Source organism: Lycium ferocissimum, chromosome 11 (assembly GCF_029784015.1).
Source record: "Lycium ferocissimum isolate CSIRO_LF1 chromosome 11, AGI_CSIRO_Lferr_CH_V1, whole genome shotgun sequence".
In the NCBI taxonomy this organism is placed as follows: Eukaryota; Viridiplantae; Streptophyta; class Magnoliopsida; order Solanales; family Solanaceae; genus Lycium; species Lycium ferocissimum.
The window spans coordinates 25,778,992-25,785,298 of NC_081352.1; the positions used below are offsets into that span (position 1 = coordinate 25,778,992).

Here is a 6,307-nt window from a genome sequence, read left to right on the forward strand (position 1 = left end):
AGGGTCAAAAATTAAAGACCACCCAAAAGAAGGACAATCCGCGCCAAAAAATGTAAAATTATTCATCTCCAAACGGGCCTAAAATCAGAAAACATGGGGGCTAAAGTTAAATTCCCAAAAGAAGAAGAGAAAAAGAAGAGTCACACTTACTTTTCCTTTTTAGTCCTTCATATTTACTTAATTTCACGAACCTTGCGTTAAGAGTTCGAAGGAGCCGGAAGATCCATTGTTAGGTTGAAGAGAAGGTTCTAGAAGATAACTATGAGTCGTAGTTTAGGGATACCGGTGAAGCTTCTACACGAAGCAACAGGGCATATAGTGACAGTAGAGATGAAGAGTGGAGAGGTTTACAGAGGAAGTATGGTGGAATGTGAAGATAACTGGAATTGCCAGCTTGAAACCATCACTTACACTGCCAAAGTACGCCTTTTTCCTTCTTTTTAGTTTGTTTTTTATTGTCATTGCTTTGTGTGTGTTCCTTAAACCCTAACCCTAAGTGGTCTTTTGATAGCTTGATAAATCACATAAGGAAAAAACAAAATGGTCTTTTGGTAGGGTGCATAAGAATAGTACTGAATATGGTGCATTAGTAATGCTGGGATCCAGGGTAATCCCACAAAGAGGGGTCTGGGGAGGGTAGAGTGTACGCAGACCTTATTCCGATGGACCCTCGGTTCAAGTAAAAACAATTCAAAGCTGTTTAGAAAAAAGATAAAACAATATCAAAGCGGGTCAAAAAAGAAAAGGAACAATAACTATAATAAAATAATATGCTAAGTGAATAACTATAATACTGGGATTAGTTATACTGAGATTAATTCTTATCCACTGTTTGATTTGGTGTATCAAGAATAGTTCTGTCTTTAACCATGCTTATACATGGATTAATAACCCTTGTATTGCTAATACCATGGTTTGCTCTACAACAACAACATACCTAGTAAAATCCCACCAGGTGGGGCCTGGGGAGGATAGAGTGTACACAGACCTTACCTCTACCTTTTGACGGGTAGAGAGGCTGTTTCCGATTGATCCCCGGCTCAAAGAGAGATGAAAAAGCATGAGGAATAAACAGTAATAACAACAAGATAATAGGATAACATAATACAAGAGACAATCAAATAGTACTAGAGATAAGAACATACAATTTAAAACAGTATAAAAAGGCATGGCGAAATACTATAGAAAGCAAAACAATATGATAATCGAAGTACAAGCAACAACAAATAGTAACGGGCATTGAAAGACAAGGGACCCACAAGAATAATATCACGACTATAAGTATTAAAGGATAAGTAAGACAACACTCAACTACTTACAAACCTTCTATCCTAATCCGTGTCCTCCATAACCTCCTATCTAAGGTCATGTCCTCGGTAAGCTGGACCTGCACCATGTCCTGTCGAATCACCTCCCCAATACTTCTTCGGCCTACCTCTGCCTCTCCTGAAACCGTCCATAGCCAAACTCTCACACCTCCGCACCGGGGCATCCGTACATCTCCTCTGCACATGGCCGAACCATCTCAGCCTCGATTCTCGCATCTTATCCTCCACCGAAGTCACTCCCACCTTGTCCTGGATATCTTCATTTCTAATATGATAATTCATGTATTAGTTATACATAGGTTGAAAAACACTACCAACGAGGGATTGATAATACCAAAGCTAATAATTGTATTATTTTTTCTGACGCATCCTACCAAACGACCCGTATATCTTTTGGATGCTTGTTGTATTCTATCGAGTTCTACTTGGACTTACTCAACCATATGGGGATATATATTAAAGCTTGTATCTAAATCATGTAGAATTTTTGTGCCAAATTTAGTGGGAGATTTATGGAACGAAATGACTTCTGTATTTTCTGAATTATAATCACTTAAGAAGTGTTCTTATCAAATTAAATTAAAAAAATCTAGAGACAAATGCAAAGAGTCTTACTTTTCACTTATTTGTTAATCTCTTATTGCTGAAAGCACAGAAGTTGAGCCCTGGGATATTTTGCTCTGTTTATCGTTCAAAATTTCCATATTAGAAGCAGTGGAAGTGGGAGATATTAAATTATCGTAGCATGCAATATGAAGTCCTGGAGAGTCTTCTAGGTAGCCTAATTTCTTTTTTTTTTCTATGAGGTTTTGCTGGATTCCGAGGTTTTTAGTATACAATTGTTGTATCTAATTAATTAATCATATTAATGTAATTTTTATGAGGTTGTTTGTGGATTCTGAGTAGTTCAATAGACAGTTGTGGTATCTTATTGATTAATCGTATTGGTATTATTTCCATTTCCAGGAGCTTTTCTTTTTATGATGGTGGTATGCGGGCCAACTTGCGCGCACCTCGGCCAGGTACCTGCTACCTCCCGCAGATACCTCCCGCTAGCTTAGGCAGATAGGAAGAAATCACCAAGTGTTTTTTGATCCCCTTGGGATATGAACCTCATGATTCTCTTTTCATTGACCACTAGGTCACACCCTTGGTCAATCTTCGGGAGCTTCTTTTTTTTTTTTTTTCTTTTTTTTGATAAGGTAAGATTTAATCTTGGGGAGCTTCTTATTACTTTACCAAAAAAAATCTTGGGGAGCTTCTTATCCTTGAAGAAGTTAATGCCAGTCCTTTAATTGTTATCGTGCTCCATCTTGAAATGAGGAGACTCTTTAATGGTTGAGTAATTTTCAAGAATTGTTGGGAGGGGAAGTTCATATTTAATGATGTAATGCACCCTAGGAAAGAGACTGATGGGTGCAGATCTAAAATACCCATCTCAAGAAAGGTGTAACTTTCTCTGGTTTTAATCTACTACTCGAGTATAGACACATTCCAGGTAGAGATTGCTAGTGTGATGAAAAAAGGTCGGCTGTATTAGGGAAAGGGAAAAAGATAAGAGATCATGTTTGGCAAGGTGATTAAGGGAAAGCATTCCAGTACTATTTGCTAAAAGTAAGGGATTTATGGAGCTGATCTGTAATCCAAATGGCATCTGCCATAGATTCAAGAGTTTTCCCTTAACTTGCTGAACTTTTTTTTTTTTTTTTAAAATAATCAAGAAATCTCCGAAGCCAGTGTGCAGTTACACACAGTTGCTTGAAATTCGGTGGTTAATGGGAGGCTTGTCACTCTACCCTTCACCACTTAAATACCTGACTTTTGTCTGCAGTAGAGTTCAGGCCTATGACGTGTGCCTAACCCACACATCACAAGCTTCTCTCTTCGTCTCTTACCACTAGACCGTAGTCTTGAGGCCCAATCCTCTTTATTTTTTCGCTAGATAGAGTAGTGGTCTTCCATTTTTATGTAGCCTACGACTTTAATCCAGTGTTATTAACAACCATCATTTTATCGCCTAAAACTATGAAGCGATGTAAAGCAAGGGGTTATTACTTCATGGGTGAAGCCTGTACTTTAAACAATGATGCGCAGAGTGATCCCGAGAAAATGGTCGGTTTTTTGAATCTCAACTTTGAGGAGTTTGACAAATATCGACATTATTGTTTGTTGGATGTTGAATTTGTCATTTTAATTGCAAATTTAATTATTATACCACTAAATTCATGTAAGATTGGTCTTTTTTAATTTTCTAAAATTGTGGGCTTCACTTTAAAGAAGCGTGTCTTCCCTTTACACCTTTTGCTTCAAACACAGTGGACCTTGTCCTTTTTTTCCCCTTTTCGCTTTTAAAGACACTGCTTTAATCATTCTTAAAAAAAATAAGACACCGCTTTAATCATTCTTGTAAAAAAAAAAGATACTGCTTTAATCATTGTTTATCTTATAGAATATTTATTGTTATGGGGCTGCAGGATCTGAAAGTAATATTCATATCAAAACAATGGTCATATAATATGTCAAGCATTAGTATGATCTCATAGACAAAGAATGCATATGTGTGATCACTTATGGTTACATGTAATAAATAAACTTTTGTCTTCCATGTGTAATAGATATTATACAGAAAAGTAAATCTGTAATTTCTTGTGTTTATCTGCTTATTTTGTGAAAAACCATGTTTCGTAAGCTTGGGTGCTCTTGGACTTGGCATATATGTCCCTGCGTATACTGTAATGTGATTCTAGCATGTTTAGGTTGCACTTATAAAGTGAAAATCTTTCAGAATGACTTTTTAGGACCAAACAGAATATATGAGGAAGATTTATTGTACAAATTTAATCGATCATTTAAGTAATTCTCCCTCTAGTGGTCTAAGTTCACCTAATGGTCATGAGCTATAGAGCAAAATTTTCTTTTCTGAGAAATGAAAATAAATTATTCGAAAGGGTGATGGATACATTTGGTGAATTGCAGATTACGTAATATTTCAGAAGCTCAGGGAAAAGATAGAGAAAAATTTGGTACTGTTTGTTTGGCAGGGTCTATCTGTTGGGCTTTATGATATAATACCAGAACAGGTGTCTAGACTGTCTAGTGCTGGTGGTAGAATTACAAAGAAGAGGTTTAGAGTTTGTGGTTTCTTTGAGCTTATGTTTTCTACTGTCTAACTTTTTCTCCTTTTTGGGGGTGTGTTTTCTCAAGTTCCCCTTTTTGGATTCTTCTCCACTTCCGATTTTAATGGGATTCTGTTTGCATTATACTAAACCAAGTTGGTCCGGCACTACGGTGCATGTCCTTGGTAATTTCTGTCATTGGTCATGAAAGGAAAATGCATCAAGGTAGAAATTGTTGTGTTCAACAAATGAGTAAAACATGTAAATCTGACTGAAATTTTGCCCCATTTTGCAATTTTTGGGAATACTAATACCGACTCTGCTAGGCATCCGTTAATGATGATGCCTGTCTTGTTCAGGAGGTTTAGTAAAACTATGTAATTTGAGTTTTTGTTTAGCATCTGCTGCTCGGTGCTTGGTGTTAATGAACTCATGGGAAAAAAATGTATAGCGAATTCCTACCTTGTTTTTCCCAATGTTGGTGCACTAATTGCTAAATTGGGTTAACGCAGGATGGAAGGGTGTCACAACTGGAGCACGTTTTTATTCGAGGCAGCAAAGTCAGGTATATGGTCCTCTTTTTTCATGATTATGTGAGGCTTCTGGTAAGATCGTAACTGAAATTTAATTTCTACCAGGTTCATGATAATTCCTGACATGCTTAAGAATGCTCCCATGTTCAAGCGGCTAGAAGCAAGAATCAAGGTACTTTTTTGTTGCACCTATATTTATTTATTTATCTGTTTTAATGAAGTGCTTTGCTTATGTTTGAATTCATCTTTTGAAGGGCAAAGGTACATCACTTGGCGTTGGACGGGGGCGTGCTATGGCCATGCGAGCTAAAGTCAGTGCCTCTTCTATCTTTCCCTTCCGTTGCATTTTTTGTTGTATTTGGTGTCAAGACTAACGGTGTGTTTGGTACAGAGGAAATCCAATTTTCTCATGTTTGGTTGGTCAAAAATTTTGGAAAACATTTTCTTTAGAAAAATAAGTTGCTTAAAAATGTGGAAAATGACTTCCTTAGTGGAGGGAAGACAACTTCCACAAGAGGCATTTCACATTGATCGTCTCCTCCCACCCTCCAACCCACCCCACCCCCAACCCGAAACCCCGTTGGCCCCATCACCACCACTCCACGCCCTACCCCCACCCGCACCTCAATGTAATTATAAACAATTGTTTTCGGGATAATATTTCTTACGTATCAAACACAAGAAAATAATAAGAAACCCACTTATCTTCTAGGAAAACATTTTCCTTCATACCAAACACACCCTAATTTTATGCGTACTTTCACTTGCCAATGATTGTACATTTTTAGTAATAAGACATGCCTGATTATGAACATCTTGTTTTCAGGCACAGGCAACAGGTCGTGGAGCAGCACCTGGTCGAGGTGTTGTGCCTCCTGTAAGAAGATGATCTCCCCACATTGGTTGGTGTCTGGTTTTTGAGTTAGTATAATTCATTGTAATAGTGCATGACTAGTTGCTTAAGTTTGCGTAGCTGGTCTTATAATTGAGAAATGTGCAATCTGAGAAATGTTCGATGTAGAATGTTGACTTTGTATTCCAGACATGACTTGATAAAACTGGAAAGTAAGCGATTCTCATATTGTGGGATTTGTGGCAACATACAAGGGGTGTTTACCAGTCTTACTTGCGATGTTTGGTCAAGTTTCTCATTATCACTGTGCCCCCAACTATTTCATTGGGACTTTGTGTAACGCGTATATGGATGCTAAAGCAAATGAACGGTTTAGGGATGTTTGGGATTATGTGTTACGCATATGGATACTAAAGTGAATGGACTGTTTAGGGATATTATTCTATGATATTATATCAACAAGAGCGAGTGCTAGAA

The 6,307-nt window shown here is 37.5% G+C and overlaps 1 protein-coding gene across 1 annotated transcript; it reads left to right on the top strand.

Moving 5' to 3' along the window:
* The first annotated feature begins 217 nt into the window (after positions 1-217).
* On the top strand, positions 218-6,127 carry LOC132037045 (small nuclear ribonucleoprotein SmD3a-like). Its single transcript, XM_059427479.1, has 5 exons — positions 218-420; positions 4,957-5,009; positions 5,083-5,149; positions 5,232-5,288; positions 5,804-6,127. The coding sequence occupies exons 1-5, from the start codon at positions 262-264 to the stop codon at positions 5,864-5,866; spliced, it is 399 nt and encodes a 132-aa protein (XP_059283462.1). The 5' UTR covers positions 218-261; the 3' UTR covers positions 5,867-6,127.
* The last annotated feature ends 180 nt before the right edge of the window (positions 6,128-6,307 follow it).